The 21170-nt window shown below is 43.5% G+C and overlaps 1 protein-coding gene across 7 annotated transcripts in view; it reads right to left on the bottom strand.

Moving 5' to 3' along the window:
* The window catches only part of LOC144679973 (focal adhesion kinase 1), a 531813-nt gene that overhangs the window by 285816 nt on the left and 224827 nt on the right, over positions 1-21170 (bottom strand). For 6 of the 7 annotated variants that reach the window (XM_078540999.1, XM_078541000.1, XM_078540997.1 and 3 more), the window contains one exon: positions 14448-14614. In XM_078540999.1, coding sequence (XP_078397125.1) covers positions 14448-14614 — 167 coding nt within the window. Of the gene's footprint in view, positions 1-14443; positions 14615-21170 lie in introns of those variants that run through there. The other variant, XM_078541003.1, reaches the window with a different exon arrangement.

Below are 21170 nucleotides of genomic sequence, written 5' to 3'. Positions count from 1 at the left end.
AATACACAGGTAACATTTGTACATTTTGTACATGTTCTTGTAGCAAGTAGCCCTTTGTGTTGCAGTGTGTTGGGATGCTAGAAGCGGATAAGGCATTAAACTTCCTAAAATGTTCAGCACAGGAGGCCATTTTGCCTAACTGGTCTGTGCACGTGCTTATACTCAGCACAAACCACTTCCCATTCCATCTATCTGATCTCAGCCTTTCGGCGTAACTTTCTGCTCCCTTTTCTCTTATAGTGTTGTTTTGTTCCTTCTGAAAGCATCTATTTGCCTCATCCACTTCGTGATGGACTCCCACCACACCACCCCCATCCCCAACCCCGCACACACAAGTTCCTGTTTAATGTCGCCCCATTTTATGTTGCTTTGCTTTCATGTTGGTCATTTAATGGGTCTTGTATTCTCCTTTAGCACACAAGTTTCATTTTAAAGTCATTTTGTGCCAGTCTGACTAAGGGTCACGTGACCTGATCGGCGCCATCTTGGAGTGGCCTCTGCCGCTCCCTAACCCTCCCTCTCACTGTGAGCGAGGGCTCTGGAGATTAATGGGGCAAGCAGGAAGTTGGGGGGTGGGGGGTTCGGCAAAAGGAAGGATCGGGGACGCCTTCTGTCTTCCTGGCTGAATCTTCTCCATTTTAGCCAGTCACAAGCCACGGATTCCAGGAGCTGGTGGGGATGTTTGACCTCTTCGAGGATATCTCTAAAGTGTTTCCTTTTTCCTCCTGGGAGTCTCCTGCCATGACCAAGTTCCAAGTAGAGCAGTTGCTTTAGGAGTCTGGTGTCAAGCAAACGAATGACATGGCCCAACCAATGACCAATGGAGCTGGTTTTGAGTGAATACCACCTCGATGCAGGGCACATGTCTATCAAATCACCAAGTGACCTTAGCATTTCAGTATTCAATGCAGTTAGTGCATGTAATACAGGTTAAAGTCCATAATAACAACAGAATGCGACCTTGCTGGATTATGTACATGCAAAGCAATGCACTACGGACAGTGTTTCGCAAACTATTTTGCAATGTGACCTCATTTTAACTCGCCACCACTTTGTTAAGGGCAATTTGAAATGAGCAACAAACGCTAGCTTTGCCAGCAATGCCCAATCCCATGAACAAACATATAAGAAAAAAAATCGAGACACCAACAAAAATACAACAGCAATAAAGCAGCTTAGCAACATTCAGTATATGAAGCACACCTATTATAGATCAACATATAATAATACATCATATAATTAAGAAAACCTGTGTTTTTGGAGTACTTTGAAAAACTATTATTTTATGTGGTTATGTAGGTTTCAACCAAGCTCTCTGTATTCCCTGGTGACAGAAGACTCTAAGGCCCTTCTCCCCCCCCCATCTCAGGCGCACACACACTCAGCAGCCCCCCTTCCCAAGCCCACTCCCCTCACTCACTCAACAGCCACTCTGCCCAAACCCTCTCCCCAAAAACTCACTCAGCAGTCCCCTTTCTCAAACACGCTCCCCTATGCATTCAGCAGCTCCTCTTCCCAAACTGCCCCAGTAACTCAGCAGCCCCCCTTCCCAAATGCCCTACCTACCCACACACTTACTCAACAGCCCCTTTCCCAAACCCCACTACACCATCTCTCTCACACACTCTCAGCAGCCCCTCTTTTCAACTTTCCTGCCCCCATTCACTCAGTAGCCGCAGCCCTTCTTCCCAAATCCCCTCCCAACTCACTCACTCAACAACCTGGCTTGTCCAACATATTACAGCAAAATGAGCTGCCATGTGAGCCTAAAGACCCCTTCATGGCCAGGCCCCTCTTACTAAAAACCAGTGTCAATTTAGGACAACCAGCTGAGACTGAGCTGCTCCCTCCTCCTCCTGCCTGCCGAAACCCACGGCTCCACCAAGTGGCCAGCAATAGAGCACACCCTCCTGGTGGGATGAGTGATGGCAGCCAGGTCCAGGCATGAGGAAAGCAAATGGCATTTTGGCCTTTATTGCAAGGGGATTGGAGTACAAGAATAAAGTCTTGCTACAGTTTACAGGGTTTTGGTGAGACCACCATGTGTGCAGCTTTGATCTCCACATTTAGGAAAGGATAAACTAGCACTGGAGGCAGTACAACATAGGTTCACTAAATCAATACCTGGGATGAGGGGGTTATCCTTTGATGAGAGGCTGAGTCAATTGGGCTTTTCTTCTCTGGAGTTTAGAAGAATGAGAGGTGATCTCATTGAATTCTACAAAATTCTGAAGGGGCTTGATAGGATGGACACAGAGATTGCTTCCATTGCTCGGGGAATCTAAAACATGGGGGCACAGTCTCATGATAAGCAGCCAATCATTTAGGACTGAGATGAGAAGAAATTACTTCACCCAAGTAGGCTATGGTCTACTCCTGCTCCTGTGGCACAAGTTCTTATGGCTCTCTCGGGCCTTGCTCCTTGCCTCATTATTGATGGGAGATTTTCCAGCCTTTCTCAGAAGGCCACATTGAAGGCTCCGAGATGGAGGCAGATATCGAAATAAAGTTAAACGGTTGGAATTCCGGGGTCCAAAAATCATATTTCTACCAAACAGTGGAAATTTCTCATTCCTGATGATTACAGGGCATTTAGAAAATCATGACATGATTATTATTACACAGATTTATGAAAGGGAAATTATGTTTGACAAATGAGTTTTTTGAGGATGTAACTATTAAGTGGCTACCAGTGGATGTTGTGTATTTGGGTTTCCAAAAAGCATGCAACAAGAGGTTATTACACAAAATTAGGACTCATGAGATTGGTGCTCATATATTAGCATAGATCGAGATTTGGTTAATGGCCGGAAAACTGACAACAGGAATAAACAGAGTATTTTGAGGTTGGCAGTGTTCTGCATGGATCAGTACTTGTCATCAGCCAACTATATTCATGACATAGATGAGGGGACCAAGTGTAATGAATTCAAATTTGTTGACAATGCAATGTTAAGTGGGAAAGTAAGCAGAGATTAAGCAAAGAAGATACAGAGGGATATAGACAGGTTTGCCATGTGGCAAGAATATAGCAGATGGAATGCAATATGGCAAAGTGTGAAGTTATCCACTTTGGTAGGAAAAATAAAAAGGCAAAGTATTTTTTGAATGGGGAGAGACTGGGAGGTATTTCCATTCAGAAGGACCCAAGTGTTCTTGTACATGAATCACAGGAAGTTAACAATCAGGTACAGCAAGGAAGGTAAGCTAGTTTTTGGTGCAAAGGAGTTAGAGTACAAGTGCAAAGAGATCTTACTACAATTATACAGGTCATTGCTGAGACCACAGATGGAGTATTACGTGCATGTTTTGATCGCTTTACCAAAGGAAGGTGTTACGATCCCAGCTGATGTTACGCTGGGCAAGTCAAGTTCCAGAGTGTAACCTGGCTTGATAGATCCGAACTACTATTTTTCTTTAGAAACCGTGGAGGTGAGTTACTGAACAAATTCACACTTATAACAGAAAGAATAAAACATTTATTAAACAAGAAAAATGAACTGTATTACACCAGGCAAAAAGATTGGGAAGATCTCAATACAAACACAAGAAAATGATTTAAATATTCACAATTCCTTCACCCTAGCTATATCTTTACAGACACACAAAAACTTGGAAAGAGAAAGCAGTTTTCCACATAAATCTTACACTCTGATATTCAGAGTAAGTATGCGATACATGTCAACCAACTGGCGAATAGTGGTCAGTAACAGATACGACCAAAGCAGATTCTCTGGGTTTTTCACAACAGCCCACTCAGATGCTTGTCACGCCATGAGCCAACCGGTTTTACTGAAACTCCGCCTTTCTCATGACGGTTTCCAATCTCCACATTTGAAGAACTTGCCCTGGAATTCTCTTCAAAAGTCACTCCCACTCAGCCGGCTTCCATAAGGAGCAACCTCCAGGGTTTCAATCATAGCTTCCAAGATTCCTTTCCTGTGGATCGCCGAGTACACTCAAGCTTCACCTTCCAAGCACATGTTAAAATCTTTGGCCATGTCAAGCAGAACACCACTGCTCCAAAAGGGTACCTTTGCCCTCACAGCCGGCAGCACAAAGTCACTAACCTTTAGTTGCCCTCTTGGATCTTCTGGGCATCTCTCAAGCCTACTTCGCATCAAGTCTGCTCCCGGCAGCTGTGTCTTTAATTTAGAGCCTTTTCCTCTGCTCATGTCACTTATCTCTACTCAATGGGGTCTATCTCTGATTCCTGTCTTTGTCCTTTACCTGGAACTGTCTTCTGAGATCCTTTCACAGAATCACGGAATCTCACAGTGCAGAAGAGGCCCTTCAGCCCATCAAGTCTGCACTGACACGTGCGAAACACCTGACCTACCTACCCAATCCCATTTACCAGCACTTGGCCCATAGCCTTGAATGTTATGATGTGCCAAGTGCTCATCTAGGTACTTTTTAAAGGATGTGAGGCAACCCACCTCCACCACCCTCCCAGGCAGTGCATTCCAGACCGTCACCACCCTCTGGGTAAAAAAGTTTTTCCTCACATCCCCCCTAAACCTCCTGCCCCTCACCTTGAACTTATGTCCCCTTGTGACTGACCCTTCAACTAAGGGAAACAGCTGCTCCCTATCCACCCTGTCCATGACCCTCATAATCTTGTACACCTCCATCAGGTCGCCCCTCAGTCTTCTCTGCTCCAACGAAAACAACCCAAGTCTATCCAACCTCTCTTCATAACTTAAATGTTCATCCCAGGCAACATCCTGGTGAATCTCCTCTGCACCCCCTCCAGGTGCAATCACATCCTTCCTATAATGTGGCGACCAGAACTGCACACAGTACTCCAGCTGTGGCCTCAGCAGGGTTCTATACAACTCCGACATGACCTCCCTACTTTTGTAATCTATGCCTCAATCGATAAAGGCAAGTGTCCCAAATGCCTTTTTCACCACCCCACTAACTCCGCCTTCAGCGATCTATGGACACACATGCCAAGGTCCCTTTGTTCCTCAGAACTTCCTAGTGTCATGTCGTTCATTGAATACTTCCTTGTCAAATTACTCCTTCCAAAGTTTATCACCTCACACTTTTTAGGGTTAAATTCCATCTGCCATTTATCTACCCATTTGACCATCCTGTCTATATCTTCCTGTAGCCCAAGACACTCAACCTCACTGTTAACCACATGGCCAATCTTTGTGTCATCCGCAAACTTACTAATCCTACACCCCACATAGTCATCTATGTCGTTTATATAAATGACGAATAATAGGGGACCCAGCACAGATCCCTGTGGTATGCCACTGGACACTGGCTTCCAGTCACGAAAGCAGCCTTCTGTCATCAACCTCTGTCTCCTACAACTAAGCCAATTTTGAATCCACCTTATCAAATTACCCTGTATCCCATGTGCATTTGCCACCTTTATAAGTCTCCCATGTGGGACCTTATCAAAGGCTTTGCTGAAATCCATATAAACTACATCAACAGCACTACCCTCATCTACACACCTGGTCACTTCCTCAAAAAATTCAATCAAATTTGTTAGGCATGACCTCCCTCTGACAAAGCCATGCTGACTATCCCTGATCAAACCATGCCTCTCCAAGTGGAGATAGATTCTGTCCTTCAGAATTTTCTCCAATAGTTTCTCTACCACTGACGTGAGACTCACTGGTCTGTAGCTCCCTGGCTTATCTCTACAACCCTTCTTAAATAGCGGAACCACATTTGCTGTTCTCCTGTCCTCTGGCACCTCCCCTGTGGCCAGAGAGGAATTAAAAATTTGGGTCAGAGACCCTGAGATCTCCTCCCTTGCCTCCCTCAGAAGTCTGGGACACAAATCATCCGGACCTTAAGATTTGCCCACTTTTAAGCCTGCCAACACCTCCAATACCTTGTCACTCCCTAAATCAATTTGCTCAAGAACCTCGCAGTCTCTCTCCGAGTTCCATACCTTCAACCTCATTCTCTTGGTTGAAGAAGGATGTGAAGTATTCGTTCAACACTCTACCGATGTCCTCTGGCTCCATCCAGAGATTGCCCCCTTGGTCCCTAATGGGCCCTACTCTTTCCCTGGTTATCCTCTTCCCATTGATATGCTTATAGAATATCTTGGGATTTTCCCTACTTTTACCAGCCAGAGCTTTTGCATATTCCCTCTTTGCTCTCCTAATTGCTTTCTTAAGCTCCATCCTGCACTTTCTGTACTCCACTAATGCCTCCGTTGATTTGCTCCCCTTGTACCTGCTAAAAGCCTCTCTTTTCCTTCTCATCGTATCCTGAATATCTCTGGTCATCCATGGTTCTCTGGGCTTGTTACTCCTTCCTATCACCCTAGAGGGAACATGTTGAGCCTGTACCCGCCCCATTTCCTTTTTGTACACCCCCCCAATGCTCTTCTGTAGATTTCCCCACAAGTAGCTGTTCCCAGTCTACCTTGGCGAGATCCTGCCTTATTTTACTAAAATCCACTCTCCCCCAATCCAAAACAATTTTTTGCAACTTGTCTTATTTCTTTGTCCATAACAAGCTTAAATTGTACTGTGTTGTGGTCGCTATCACTAAAATGCTCCCCCCCCCACCACCTCAGCCACCTGTCTGGCTTCATTCCCCAGAATTAAGTCCAGCACTGTGCCATCCCTTGTTGGACCCTCTACATATTGACCTAAAAAGTTCTCCTGTACACATTTCAAGAAATCCACTCCATCCAAGTCCTTAACACTATGTCTATCCCAATTAATGTTGGGAAAGTTGAAATCACCTAATATAATTACCCTATTGTTATTGTTTTTACACACCTACGCGAATTGTGCACATATTTGCTCCTCAATTTCCCGCTGACTGTCTGGGGGTTTATAATAAACACCTAACAATGTGGCTGCCCCTTTTTTTATTCCTAGGCTCTACCCACAAAGCTTCATTCAATGCCGAAGCCTCCACCAAGATATCGTCTCTCCTTACTGCAGTAACTGACTCCTTAACTAATAATGCAATGCCTCCTCCTCTTTTACCCCATCCCCTGTCTCGCCTGAAGATTCTATATCCAGAAATGTTGAGCTGCCAATCCTGTCCCTCCCGCAACCACGTCTCTGTGATGGCTACTATATCACGATTCCACATGTTCACAATTCCTTTCTGTCCCACTCCCTGGTTTGGGGCCTTATTCGTGGTATGGGACCTTCTGTCCCCCTGCCCAGGATACCTTCGCTCAACTGCCACTTCTATTAAGGTCACCTGACCTGCAGTTTCCCTCTGTTTCACTCCTCTCCCTTCTGTGCATCTGCACAGGGCCAGTTCCCAGCTTAAAGACGATGAAATCAGCCAGCTTCACATTTGTGACCCTTTCCTGTCCGGCACATGCATGAAAAGCCCGAACTACATTATAAAAAATGAACTGCCATTTCCCGGCCAGCACACGCGCAGAAGGCCCATTGCCCAGTGGGAGCTAGAGTTTCCAGCCTCCAACTACCAATCTAAAACTAAGATAAGTTTTTTGGGTTTCCCAGGCTGGCCTCGAAGGGAGTGCAAGAAGCTTCAATAGACTGGTTTCCGGAATGAGGGGGTGACCTGAGGAAGGATTGAGTTGATTCCTCCCTGGAGTTTAGAAAAATGAGAATTGATCCAACTAAAACTTATAAAATTCTTAAGCAGCTTGAACAGGTTAGGTGCTGAGAAAACGTTTCCCCTGGTTGGGCAATCTAGAACATGGGGGGACGGAGGGGAGTCACAGTTTTAGAATAAGGATGGGCCATCAAGAAATTTCTTCACGCAAAGGGTTGTGAATGTTTGGAATTCCCTATCTCAGAGGGTTGTGGATGCTCAGTTGTTGGGCACATCAAAAGCAGAGGTTGATATATTTTTGGGTGCTAAAGGAATTAAGGGGTGTAGGGATGGCGCAGGAAGGTGTAGTTGAAGTATATCAGCCATCCTGTTGAATGGTGGAAGCAGGCTCAAAAAACCTTATTTCCTATGTTCTTACACATTGTTCAATTTAGTGTAGCTGGGTTTTTAATGATGTGATTAATAAAATTTGATGAGCAGAACTGGCCCTGTAAAAATAATTATATAACCGTGGAATACTGTTGAATGCCCAATTCGTGGATATGAGGTAATTTTTTTTAAAAAATATTTTGGCTTCTACCTTCATCCCATGTGTTTGCCCAAATCTTTAACTTGCTCACTAAAAATTTTTACAAGTGATTTCATTACAGTGCTTTTTGTTTCCTGTTTGGGGAGCTGTGAAAATCCTTTAACGTGACTGGCTACTCGGGCAGCCTGATGACATCACCCCAGCTTGGGAGTGCTCAGCACTGAAATCAGTAGCACTACAGTGTTAAGGTGAAATTCCTGACAGGGATATCTCTCAGCAAGGCTTATTGAGAGGTCAGCGTCAAGGACCCATGCTTCACCGCGAACTATAAATTCCGGGCCAACATCAAACAGGAGGAGAAATGACGAAACTGGAAAACTCAGAGATAGAGATAGCAATTGACAGGAAGGCTGCTACTTACTTTTGTTAGCATATCAAAATCGTTCAAAACCATGTGGATATTGAAGTTAACTGATTGTTTCATGTGGCACAGAATCATATGATCCAATGTGACAATGCTGTATCTTTGAAAGAGCTATTCAATTAGTCCTACCCCACCAGCCCTGCAACTTTTCATTTGCAAGTGAACAATTCTCTCCTCCCACTCACTAAAAAAAAGTAACCAACAAACAGCAATAAGTCAACTACAACTGAGACTAACATAAATGAGGTAGAAATGAAAACGAGTAGATACTCAGAAATGGATAAATTACCAGACAAATTTACTGAGCCTACAAGTGAACAGTATAGTTATAGCAATTAGAAATTCTTACTAATTTACTCTAAGTAGCAGAAGAAAGAAGATACATTTCCTGAACTAATCCTCAAAAATAAAACGATTGTCAAGACACTTGTAACATGGCCATTTAATACCATAGAGCTCTATGAGGCTAGTAGCCAGGTGGCTTCAGTCTGACGAGAGATCTGAGCATAGGCGGCCAATATAAAGATACGAATCAGTATCTCTTGTCCCTGTTCCCCTTTCAAACCTGATTTTGATCTCAATAAATATTTACTTACCAATTAAACTTATTACTTTCATCAGATTGCTAGGATGAAGCTTGAATTGATCAGCTTGCCCTGTTTCTGAAACATCTCATGATCTGATGCGGTTCCCCTTTCAAACCTGATTTTGATCTCAATAAATATTTACTTACCAATTAAACTTATTACTTTCATCAAATTGCTAGGATGATGCTTGAATTGATCAGCTTGCCCTGTTTCTGAAACATCTCATGATCTGATGCGGTCACTTAAATCAACCTATGATTTCAAGATCTCCACCAACTGCAGCCAGTCTTAAGGACCACTGATAGACAGAATAATACTAATGGCTGTATTCAAGAAATTTTGCCAGATTAAACTATGGTTTGTCCACAGGGACACAGCACTGATACATATTGAATGCATTGGCATACCAGACCATGAAGTATATTTCTGTACAGCTGCTATACTGTAAGATGCTATGATAACAGCAGTACAATACAGAAAGAAAGGCCAGAAATGACAGCTATAGGATGTGCAGCACTATTAAACAAAATGCTTCTTGTCCTACAATGACAACCTAGTTCTGATTTTTAAACAAGGGCAAGAATGAAAAACCTAAAAACTTCCAACTATGGTCCCATTAGTTTGATTTCAGTGGTCGGTAAGATCATTAAAAGTCATCATTGGAACTGCTCTATACCACACATAGACAGAGAAGGTCTCACCAGGAATACCTGACAGCTTCTAAAAAAAGGATGAGTTTAAATCACGAGGTGAAATGAAGGGAATTAGTGGCAATGTGCTGCAATAGATTTACAATTTTCTGAATGTTGGTCAGCAGAATGTTGCAGCCAAAGGTTTTGGATTCTCTCAGAGGCCAGTTACCGGAGTTTTGTTTTATTTCTTTGTTCACAGGATGTGCGTGCCACCAACTAGGCCAGATTAATTGCCCATCCCTAATTGTCCTCAAGGTGGCGGTGGTGAGCCGCCTTCTTGAACCGCTGCAGCCCATGTGATGTAGCACCCACAGTGCTGCTAGGGAGGGAGTTCTTTCCTTTTAGACTGTGGAGCAATTTGATACAGTGGCTTGTTAGGACTTTCAGAGGGCAGTTAAGAGTCAACCACGTTGCTATGGGTCTGGAGTCACATGTAGGTCAGACCAGGTAAGAACAGTAGTTTTCCTTCCCAAAGGAACCAGGTGCTTTTTTATGACAATTGATGATAGTTTTCTGGACACCTGGACTGAGACCAACTTTATATTCCAGATTAATTAATTGAATTTAAATTACAGCAACTGCCATGGTGGGATTTGAACACGTGTCCCCCAGAGCATTAGCCTGGACCTCTGATTTAGTAGTTCAGTGACATTCAACCCATCTGGTTCACTGATGTCCATTAGGGAAGGAAATCTGCTGTCCTTATCTGGTCTAGCCTACATGTGACTCCAGACTCACAACAATGCAGTTGACTCTTAAATGCCTTTTAAAATGGCCTACCAAGCCATTCAGTTGTATCAAACTGCTAAAAAGTCTGAAAGGAATGAAACTGGACTGACCACCCGGCATTGACCTAGGCACCGGAAATGACAATGGCAAGCTCAGCCCTGTCAACCGTGCAAAGTCCTCCCTACCAACATCTGGGGGTTGTGCCAAAATTGGAAGCTGTCTCACAGACTAGTCAAGCATCAGCCTGACGTAGTCATACTCATGGAATCATACCTTACAGATCATGTCCCAGACACCGCCATCACCATCCCTGAGTATGGTGTGTCCTGTACAACCAGCAGGCCAGACCCAGGAAAGGTGGCGGCACAGTGGTATACAGTCGGGAAGGAGTTGCCCTGGGAATCCTCAACATCAACTCCAGACCCCATGAGAAGTCTCATTGCATCAGGTCAAACGTAGGCAAGGAAACCTCCTGCTCATTACAACATACCGATCCCCCCACCTCAGCTGCTGAATCAGTGCTCCTCCAGGTGGAACACCCATTTGGAAGAAGCGCTGAAGGTGACAAGGGCACAGAATGTACTCTGGGTGTGGGACTTCAATGTCCATCACCAAGAAGGGCCCAGTAGCACCATTGCAGACTGAGCTGGCCAAGTCCTAAAAGACATAGCTGCTAGACTAGGTTTGCGGCAGGTGGTGAGGGAAACCAAGAGGGAAAAACATACTTGATCTCATCCTCACCAACCAGCCTGCTACCGATGCATCTGTCCATCACAGTATCGGTTGGAGTGACCACCACACAGTCCTTGAGGGGACGAAGACCCATCTTCACATTGAGGATACCCTCCTTCGTGTTGTGTGCCACCACCACCGTGCTAAATGGGATTGATTTCGAACAGATCTAGCAACTCAAGACTGGGCATCCATGTGGCACTGTGGGCCATCAGCAGCAGAATTGTACTCAAACACAATCTGTAACCTCATGGTCCAGCATAACCTCAACTCTACCATTACTACCAAGCCAGGGCATCAACCCTGGTTCAATGAAGAGTGCAGGGGGGCATGCCAAGAGCAGCACCAGGCATACCTAAAAATGAGGTGTCAAACTGGTGAAGCTACAGCACAAGACTACTTGTGTGTCAAACAGCGTAAGCAGCAAGTAATAGCCAGAGTTAAGCAATTCCACAACAAAGGATCAGATCTAAGCTCTGCAGCCCTGCCAAATCCAGCTGTGAATCATGGTGGACAATTAAACAACTCACTGAAGGAGGAGGCTCCACAAATATCCCCATCCTCAATGCTAGGGGAGCCCATCACATCAGTGCAAAAGATGAGACTGAAGCATTTGCTACAATCTTCAGGAAGAAGTGCCAAGTGGATGATTCATCTCAGCCTCTTTTGGAGGTCCAAAGCATCACAAATGCCAGTCTTCAGCCAATTTGATTCACTCCACGTGATATTGAGAAATGACTGAAGGCACTGGATACCGCAAAACCATGGGTTATGACAATATTCCGGCAATAGTACTAAAAGCTTGTATACCAGAATTTGCCACGCCCCTAACCAAGCTGTCCAATACAGCTACAACATTGGCATCTACCCAGCAATGTGGAAAATTGCCCAGTTATGTCCTGTACACAAAAAGCAGGACAAATCCTCACCAGCCAATTACCACCCCATCAGTCTACTCTCAATCATTAGTAAAGTGATGGAAGGGGTCATCAGTAGTGCTATCAAGCAGCACTTGCTTAGCAAAACCTGCTTACTGACGCTCAGTTTGGGTTCTGCCAGGGCCGCTCAGCTCCTGACCTTTTTACAGCCTTGGTTCAAACATGGACAAAACAGCTGACCTCCAGAGGTGAGGTAAAGTGACTGCCCTTGACATCAAGGCAGCATTTCACCGAGTGTGGCATCAAGGAGCCCTAGCAAAACTGGAATCAATGGGAATCAGGGGGAAAACTCTCTGCCGGTTAGAGTCATCCCTTGCACAAAGGAAGATGGTTGTGGTTGTTGGAGGTCAGTCACCTCAGCTCCAGGACATCACTGTAGGAGTTCCTCAGGGTAGTGTCCCCAGCCCAGCCATCTTCAACTGCTCCATCAATGACCTTCCTTCCATCAGATGATCAGCAGTGGGGATGTTCGCTGATGATTGCATAATCTTCAGCACCATTCGTGACTCCTCAGGTAGTGACATGCATGACCATCTTCAACAAGAGAGAATCTAACCATCGCTCCATGACATTCAATGGCGTTAACATCACTGAATTCCCCCACTATCAACATCCTAGGGGGTTACCATTGACCAGAAACTGAATTGGAATAGCCACATAAATGCTGTGGTTACAAGAGCAGGTCAGAGGCTAGGAATCCTGTGGCTAGGAATCATGAGTCACCTCATGACTCCTCAAAACACGTCCACCATCTACAAGGCACAAGTCAGCAGTGTGATGAAGTACTCTCCGCTTGCCTGGATGAGTGCAGCTCCAACAACACTCAAGAGGCTCAACACCATCCAAGACAAAACAGCCCGCTTGATTGACACCCCATCCACAAACATTCACTCCCTCCAGCAGCAGTGTGTACCATCTATAAGATGCACTGCAGGGACTCACCAAGCCTCCTTAGACAGCACCTTCCAAACCAACAACTGCTACCATCTATTAAGGACAAGGGCAGATGCATGGGGACATCACCACCTGTAAGTTCCCCAACTACACTGTGGGTGTACCTAAACCACATGGACTGCAGCGTTTCAAGAAAGCAGCTCAGCATCACCTTCTCCTTCTAAAGGGCAATTAGGGATGGGCAATAAATGCTGGCCCAGCCAGCGACATCCACATCCCATGAATGATCAAAAGAAATGTAGCACGACACCACCATCTCTATTCGGATGCCACAGGCATGAATACTAGAATATTTGCTCTTAATTATCTGCATTAATGAGCTAAATATCCTATTTCTCTATCGGCATGCTACCTCTCAGCAACAACAATGAAAACACAGCTTCAATTTCCACACATCGCCAATGGCACAGCGTCATCTATCCCACTACCACCTCTGTCAACTCCTCCACTGTCTCCAAATTGTCAAACTGCTTGCCCAACCTCTGGTATTGGATGAGCAGGAATTTCTTTCAACTAAATATCGGGACGATCAAAGCCATTATCTTCAGACCTCACTACAAACTCCGAGAGAGGCTGAACCAGACAGTTCATAACCTTGGTACCATAGCTGAGCCCAAGATAAGCTGCCATAGCCACTCCATCCCTCAGACCACCTATTCCCATTTTCACAACATTGCCTGACTCCACCCCAGCCTCAACTCATCTGCTATTGAAACCCTCATGCATGCGTTTGTTATCTCTGGGCCTGGCCATTCCAACATACTTCTGGCTGGCCTCCTACTTCCTCCCCTTCACAAATGTAAGCTCATTCAAAACTCTACTGCTCATGTCCTAACTCGCACCAAGTTTCATTCACTGATCACCCCTTTCCAACTGATCTAGACTGGTTCCCAGTCCATTCCCAGTCCTATTTTAAAATTCTCATCCTTGTTTTTAAATCCCTCCACACCCTCAGCCCCTCCTTTTCTCCGTAATCATTTCCAGCATCCCTACGTTCGTTCAATTCTAGCTTCTTGCACATCCAGATTATGATTGTTCCACCATTAGCAGCAGTCCCTTGGCTCTGCAATCTCTCCACCCTTCTTTCCTCCTTTAAGACACTCCTACGTTTTTGGGTAATTTGTCCTAATATCAATGTACGGGGTGTCAAATTTTGATTGATAACTCTCCTGTGAAGTGCCTTGGGATGTTTGACACTGATATTTGTTAGAGGCACTATATAAATGCAAGCTGTTGACTACAAACAAAGACAAAGGTCATAGTGGCTTTGTATCTTCATGATTTGATGACTACTTTGTCACTGTTACACTGTATCCATTATATTGTGTTTCTTACCTCCATTCCTCTGCAGGATGATGCTGTTCAAATTTTTCACGCACATGTGAAACGCCCATATCTGGATGCAGCCAGTGGACTTCTTCTGAATGCATATGACTGAGTCGAATTCCAAAGCATGCCACATTCTTAACTTTGTGAGAGTCTACAATCTTCTGAATAATACCCTGAAATGTGACATAGATATGCAATTAGAGTGAATTATCCAAAACAGCCACAAGAAAAAAACAGCAGCGGTAACTGCCTAGCTTACATATCAATTTTAAAATCAACTTATTTAATTTTCTGCCTAACATACTTGTCAGAAAAAAATAATCAGGTTGTGGCCCTTTTCTTTAGGTAAGAGAGGTCTGAGAGGTGACCCAATATGATCTTTAAAATTATGATGGGGTAGATGTAGGGAAGATGCTACCGCTTGTAGGGGAAACAAAAACAAGTGGTCATCAATGCAAGATAGTCACCAATAAATCAAATAGGAGATAGGATTCAGAAGAAATTTTTCATCTGAAGAGTGGTAAGGATGTTTAAGAGGCACATTGCATAAATGCATTTAAGGGGAAGCTACATAAGTTCATGAGGAAGAAAGGAATAGAAGAATATACTTATAGAATAGAAGCAGAGGGGTGGGAGGATTAAGACTAATATCTGTGCTGTAGACACTACACAGGACTAAGTGGTTGACAGTTGCATTTGCTTAGTGCCCCCTTCTACCCTATATAGGCAGGATGGTATCTTCCTTCCAATCCTTCAGAGCAGAAATTTTGTAGAGTAACAGTGGTTAGGAAACAGGATGCAAAGTTAAGTCTAAAGTTAGTAGCATATTTCATCGTGTGCAGTGGAGTCAGCTCCAGTTGCCTTGGCTGTTTTGTGGGAGCTTTGATTTCATCCGCTTTGGATGAGGATGCAGGCACACCCTGGGAGGAGGGACGTCCAATATGTAACACAATGGAATAGCTTGTGCAGGCATTGAAATGCTCTGCCATTTTTGTATGGTTTCTTTCTCTGATGGACTGGAAATCTGAAGTTTAATTGAAACAAAATTTAAGTTTGTCTTGGGATCCTTCCAAATCCTCCTCAAGTAAAGTAAGGCAGGCTTTAAAGCTGTAACTGTACAATCACTGTTGCACTTGAGTTGAGAGTTTATTGTTGCGGTCTTCACTAGCTTTAGCTCAGAAAATGCTTCTCAAAACTTTGTATTATCATCCAACCTTAATGGAGCAATTTTTTGCACATGAACAAAACATGCACCATTCAACATGTCAGTTTGTTTTATGTTTGATTTCCTAGACTGCTTGTAATTTCACAGAATGTTGTCCATGCTTCTTCATGATAGTCTGGGCAGTTACTGAGAGCTTTGAATTTTTGTACCAACCACACTAATTTTGAACATCACTGATAATATCCTATCCACTAAATGTTTTTGCAGTTTACAAAACCGAACTGACACTTCACAGAACATATCCAACACATACCGTACAAAACAAAGAATTTAGCTTGCAAGTGTAGTGGCAGAATTAAAGGTTTCAAACATCACTGCTACACTAAATTTATTCTCCTGATTTAGATGATCCAAACAGCTTGTTTTAGCTCCTATTTACAAGTTTTCTCCCGAGCACAGTGCGTATTATTTTATATGCACTTTACAAAATATAATTAGATCACAGCTTTGTTCATCTGTTTTTACAAAGAATGCATCATGCTGCAGTTAAGAGTCCACCCTTTTTTTAAAAAAACAATCTACTTCTACAAGAGGCTACACTAATTCCCACATCAACTACATCAATTAAATCACAGGCTAAATCAACAGAAAATTAAGTTCTTTGTACAGAAATAACATTCACAAAACACAGGAACATAGAAATTGCTAGATGAGAAAAAGCACCAGAGCCTATTTAGCCTTCTACCATCCTGATGGTTGCATGATTCAATGATAGTATAGTTTGTTGATTAAAAACAAAGTTTTTTTTCTTGATATCTCCATCAGTTGACTATTATTGTTCAGACTATGAAGAATGAGGTAAAATATAATTAATCATTGTAATTTTTTAAAAATATATTCTAGGGATATGCACATTGTTTGCAATGCCAGCATTTATTGCCCATGCCTAGTTACCCTTGAGAAGCTGCTGATAGTTTGTTATGGACAGGGTGAGAGAACTGCCAAAATCCCATTCTTTCCCAACTGTCCACAATCAGGAAACTTTTGAGAGTAAGATCTCTGTTTTTTCTAAACCCCTGACTGTGTGAACAATTCTAATTACCAGGAGCAAGCTTTTTGTGTGTTTAAATAAATAGGATCATTTATTTACACGAACACCCTGAAATCTAACCCTACGGCACTCACATAGTCACACACGCTCAAGGAAAGTACAGTTGAAGAGAATAGTGCACTTTTGCAGGTAAAAAGCAAAAGAATAGTTCATAATTCAACGTGATTGTCTTGTTCTGGAAAACACATGTTGCAGGTCTGATGAAGAAGACGTCTTCACTCCTATAGGATAGTTTAAGCGAATTCAGCAGCCGAAATCGTATGCCAAAATTCAGGATTCTCTTGAAGGGACAGACTTTCTACAGGTCACAAAGTTAGTTGCTTCTAGTCTTGTTACCCTGGTTAGTTTGCTGTAGTGGTGGACTCTAAAAGGAACAAGCTTGGAGACCTTATAATGTTACAGCCTAAAGATCTCATAAGGCATAAGCGTCACTGCCCTTTCTGCTGCTGCTGTCTCTTACTTTCTGCAGTCATCACTTAAAAATTACAAAGGGGCAAATATGGCTGCCTTACCATGTGGCTCCGCACAATGGTAGTTCATCTTACAAATATGTTCTTGAGTTGATTAGCCACGTCCTGGTTTCTTGAGGGGGGTGGTGTGGTTCCTCTTGCCCTTCTAGGTGATAGAAGTTGCAGGTTTGGGAGATGCTGTCAAGGAAAATTGGAATTGTTTTCATTCGTTCATGGGATGTGGGCGTCGCTGGCTAGGCCAGCATTTATTGCCCATCCCGAATTGCCCCTTAAGTGGTAGTGAGCTGCCTTCTTGAGGTGCATGGGGTGTAGGTACAACCACAGCGCTGTTAGGGAGGGAGTTCCAGGATTTTGACCCAGCGACAGTCAAGGAATGGCGATATAATTCCAAGTCAGGACGGTGAGTGGCTTGGAGGGGAACTTCCCATGTATCTGCTGCCCTTGACCGTCCAGATGGTAGTAGTCATGAGTTTGGAAGGTGCTGCCTAAGGAGGCCTGGTGACTTTCTGCAGTGCATCTTGTAGATGGTACACAATGCTGCCAACGTGTGTCAGTGGTGGAGGGAGTGAATGTTTTTGGATGGGGTGCCAATCAAGTGTGCTACATTGTCCTAGATGGTGTCGAGCTTCTTGGGTGTTGTTGGACCTGCACTCGCCCAAGCAAGAGGAGAGTATTCCATCACATTCCTGACTTGTGCCTTGTCGGTGGTGGACAGGCTTTGTGGAGTCAAGAGGCAAGTTACTCGTCGCAGGATTCCTAGCCTCTGACCTGCTCTTGTAGCCACGGTATTTATATGGCTAGTCCAATTCAGTTTCTGGTCAATGGTAAACACCAGGATATTGATAGTGGGGGATTCAGTGATGGTAATGCCATGGAATGTCAAGGAGCGACGGTTAGATTCTCCCTTATTGGAGATGGCCATTGTCTGGCACTTGTGTAGCACAAATGTTGCTTGCCACTTGTCAGCCCAAGCCTGGATATTGCCCGGGTCTTGCTGCATTTGGACATGGACTGCTTCAGTATCTGAGGAGTCATGAACATTGTGCAGTCATCAGCAAACATCCCCACTTCTGACCTTATGATAGAAGGAAGGTCATTGATGAAGCAGCTGAAGATGATCGGGCCTAGGACACTACCCTGAGGAATTCCTGCAGTGATGTCCCGGAACTTAGATGATTGACCTTCAACAACCACAACCAGCTTCCTTTGTGCTAGGTATGACTCTAACCAGCAGAGAGTTTGCCCCCCTGATACCCATTAAGTCCAGTTTTGCTAGGGCTCCTTGATGCTACACTCTGTCAAATACTGCCTTGATGTCAAGAGCACTCACTCTCACCTTACCTCTTTTGTCCATGTTTGAACCAATGTTGTAATAAGGTCAGGAGCTGAGTGGCCCTGCTGGAACCCAAACTGAACATCAGAGAGCAGGTTATTGCTAAGTAAGTGCCTCTTGAGAGCACTGTTGATGACCCCTTCCCATCATTTCACTGGTGATCTAGAGTGGGCTAATGGGGTGGTAATTGGCTGGGTTGGATTTGTCCTGCTTTTTGTGTACAGGACATGCCTGGGCAATTTTCCACATAGCCGGGTAGATGCCAGTGTTGTAGCTGTACTGGAACAGCTTGGCTAAAGGTACAGCATGTTCTGGAGCACAAGTCTTCAGTACTATTTCCGAAATATTGTCAGGGCCCATAGCCTTTGTAGAATCCAGTGCCATCAGGCACTTCTTGATGTTACATGGATTGAGTCGAATTGGCTGAAGACTGGCACCTGTGATGCTGGGGACTTCCAGAGGAGGCCAAGATGGATCGTCCACCTGGCACTTGTGGCTGAAGATTGTAGCAGGTGCTTTAGCCGTATCTTTATCTAATAGAATGTATTACACACTAGATTTTACAGTCAGCAGTGTAGCCATAAGGTTCATCACTGACCTTGAAGTAAGCTACATTCAAAAATCTAGTGATCTCTGTGGCATGGATTTCATCTTTCCCAACATTAATTTCATTCTATAGGATATATCTGACATTCAGCAATAATTATGTCATCATGTAGGCCAAGCAGTTCACCACAATGAAGAATTCTCACAAATAGCAAACCATAGCAAAAAAGCACCGATTGTAAAATGATTAGAAAGCAAAGGACAGAGTGAAATAATGATTGGAACATACGCATGGGGTTAAGGTAGAAGCTGAAATATCAAATAAATCTACGGAACATTTTCAGCATAACAGAGAAACTGATATTACAAACAGATTATTTTTTTTAACAACCAGAGAAATTGCACACTACGTCGCTGGCTGTAAATTCTGGCAGCGATTATAACTTAGTATACTGTTAAAAACCCAGATACAGCTCATTCAAAAAGGTGTTACTTTTTCAAGGGTCTTCAAAGGAAGACGAAGGCTGTGAAGAGTGGAAGTTCACATCAAATCAAGTCATTTATAAGATTTCCATCTGTGAGGACTTCCACAACGCACCCTTTGGAGGAGTGGGAATTCAGTGACAGCCAACTTCTGGATTTCCATATTTATGCATGTGCGGACGCCAGAAGTTGTCAGTCTGACGGCATAATGTTGGCCAGTGCTAACAGTTTCTTGTCATTACAATTGCGAAATCCCACTTATTACATTAGATAAAGATGTAGCCAGAATCTAATGTTTTGTAAGTCACCAATTTATTACGTCATTCAAGTGTTTCCGATTTCTCTGCTCCTTTCTTCTTCAGGTTCCCAAACCTCTCAATCTTTGCCAGGGCAAACCATAGCAAAAAAGCACTGATTGTAAAATGATTAGAAAACAAAGGACAGAGTGAAATAATGATTGGAACATACACATGGGATTAAGGTAGAAGCTGAAATATCAAATAAATCTACGGAACTTTTTCAGCATAACAGAGAAACTGTTGACCACTATGACCAGAAGATGATCTAACATAGTTTGGATTTATTTGGGTTTTCTTTCACTTTCTTCTGGTCAGTGCTTTGGTTCCCCACCACCAACAACTTATATTTATATATCACCTTTAAAGTAATAAAATGTCCCAAGGCGCTTCACAGGAACAAAGTATGACACCGAGCTGCATAAGGCAACTTTAGGTCAGATGACCAAAAGCTTAGTCAAAGAGATAGGTTTTAAGGAGTGTTTTAGATGAGGAAAGCAAAGGCTGGGAAGTGTAGGAAGAAAATTCCAAAGTCTGGGGCCGAGGAAACTGAAGGTTGGCCAGCAATTAAAATCGTGTATAATCAAGAGGCCGGAATTAGAGTGCAGAAAACTGAGAGGGTGGTGAGGCTGAAGGAAATTACAGAGAAGAGGGGGCGAGGTCATGGACCTATTTACAAACAAGGATGAGAATTTTAAACTCAAGTTGTTTATTTCACTGGAAGCCAATGTAGGTCAGCGAGTACAGGAAAGGGAACTTGCTGCGAATGAAGACATGGGGAGCAGAGTTTTGGATGACCTCAAGTTTACGGAGGGTAGAATGTGAAACACCAGCCAAACAGGAGTTTGAATAGTCAAGTCCAGAGATAGCAATGGCACGAATCAGCTGGCTTTCAGCAACAGATGAGCCAAGATGGGGTGAATACAAGTAATGAAGACAAGTGGTGGAAATAGGCATGCTTAGTGATGATACTCAAGTTTGTTTATTTTTTGTTGAGCAAATTCTCAAATCCAAATGGTCTCTGCAAACCATTTGAGCAAGGTCAACCACAAGTCATTCAGAATACAATCTGGAATGCTACATAAACACAAATTATTTTGATGGATTGGTCACTGAAAAATGAAAAACTTAAAAAACATTACAAAAGCATAACTATGACTATTTTAATTAACATAATTTGTTCCCACTATGATGATTATGAACCATAATAAGGCAAACCAAAAAAGTAAAAACAACCTTGCGAATGGACTAAAAGATCTTATGTTCAGGGAAAAAAAACTTATATTCTAAGACAAAATATTAAATTAAACTTGGGCATGAATGGC

Source organism: Cetorhinus maximus, chromosome 4, assembly GCF_964194155.1.
Source record: "Cetorhinus maximus chromosome 4, sCetMax3.hap1.1, whole genome shotgun sequence".
NCBI lineage: Eukaryota > Metazoa > Chordata > Chondrichthyes > Lamniformes > Cetorhinidae > Cetorhinus > Cetorhinus maximus.
This window is presented reverse-complemented; position numbering and strand designations above follow the sequence as displayed.